Source organism: Habropoda laboriosa, unplaced genomic scaffold (genome assembly GCF_001263275.1).
Source record: "Habropoda laboriosa isolate 0110345459 unplaced genomic scaffold, ASM126327v1 scaffold22, whole genome shotgun sequence".
In the NCBI taxonomy this organism is placed as follows: Eukaryota; Metazoa; Arthropoda; class Insecta; order Hymenoptera; family Apidae; genus Habropoda; species Habropoda laboriosa.
In genome coordinates, this window is record NW_017100261.1 from 6,680,739 (window position 1) to 6,681,858 (window position 1,120).

A 1,120-nucleotide genomic window follows, 5' to 3' on the forward strand; every position below is an offset into this window, starting at 1 on the left:
AATTAATATTTCTGTTTTAATATTTTTAAATAAGAAAAAATGGTTTGTAAATTGAAGATACCTACAAGTATTTTGTATATTTGCCATTTCTACAGAACATGATACATGTTTGGCAGGATATTCTACACTTTTTGCATATTTGTGTTCTTCTCCAGTTATTAAATCACAAGGTGTACCCTACAATTATTTATGTTTAATGTAATGAAAGTAATCAAATAGCAATGTCATATTTGTTACTCACCATAGAATTACATTTGTTACTAACTTCATTGGCTAATAATTTTAATGGTCCACAATAAACACCACTTTTTGCTTTCATAAAATTTTGTAATGCATGGTATGTTTTACCACTATTTGTAGGACCAGCATGAAATATAATTTTTCTCTTTTTATGTCTAGCTACAGGATACCTAAATATAATAAAAATTAAAATATTTAAATTTCTTCAGTGTCATTTTTATCCAAATGTATTTTATGTATTTTATATTGATCACTACCAATAAGCTGGATTTCGAAGATCACTGATTTTCTTTAATTCATCTAAACAATCAAGGTGCGGATACATTTGTTTGGCAAAACGTAAGAAGTAAGGAAATATATCCGTAATATTTCCAGCTTCTTGTATAATATCACTTAAGACAATGTGAAGATCTGTAGGTAATGTATCAGAGTCTACACAATATTTTCGAAAACTATTCATAGTTTTGTCAAAAATCATTTCTGCAAATAATTAAATAATTAAGATAGAACACTACAAAAATGATTATTTAACAACACAAAAATAAATAATAACAATTACCATCCAATCCATGACTTTTACTTAAATCTTTAATTGCATCTTTGTTTGCAAAAGAACATAAAGTCTGTATGATTGTAATTTTGTTTAAAGTACCAGATAATTCTGCACCAACATTTGCATCTTTTAACTCTGTTTTAACAGGAACTGGTTCAAATAAAGAACTTATATTTGAATTATGTTTACTGTGCTTCCTTTTTATGCTTTGGGTCAATTTTACTGTAGGTTTTAATTGCCTAAAAAATATATTTAAAAAGCAAGTTAATACCATCACTTCTCAATATTGTTTTGGGCACAATTTTAAATATAATTAAACGATGAACA

At 26.3% G+C, this 1,120-nt stretch overlaps 1 protein-coding gene across 1 annotated transcript in view; it reads right to left on the reverse strand.

Annotated features, from left to right (window-relative positions):
* The window catches only part of LOC108572640 (ATP-dependent RNA helicase SUV3 homolog, mitochondrial), a 3,514-nt gene extending 2,447 nt beyond the window's left edge, over window positions 1-1,067 (reverse strand). Inside the window, exons 1-4 of the mRNA XM_017934899.1 lie at window positions 800-1,067; window positions 498-720; window positions 242-410; window positions 66-177 (exon numbers count right to left, since the gene is read on the reverse strand). Of these exons, the coding sequence (XP_017790388.1) occupies window positions 66-177; window positions 242-410; window positions 498-720; window positions 800-1,067 (772 nt within the window). The remainder of the gene's footprint in view (window positions 1-65; window positions 178-241; window positions 411-497; window positions 721-799) is intronic.
* Between the last annotated feature and the right edge of the window lie 53 nt (window positions 1,068-1,120).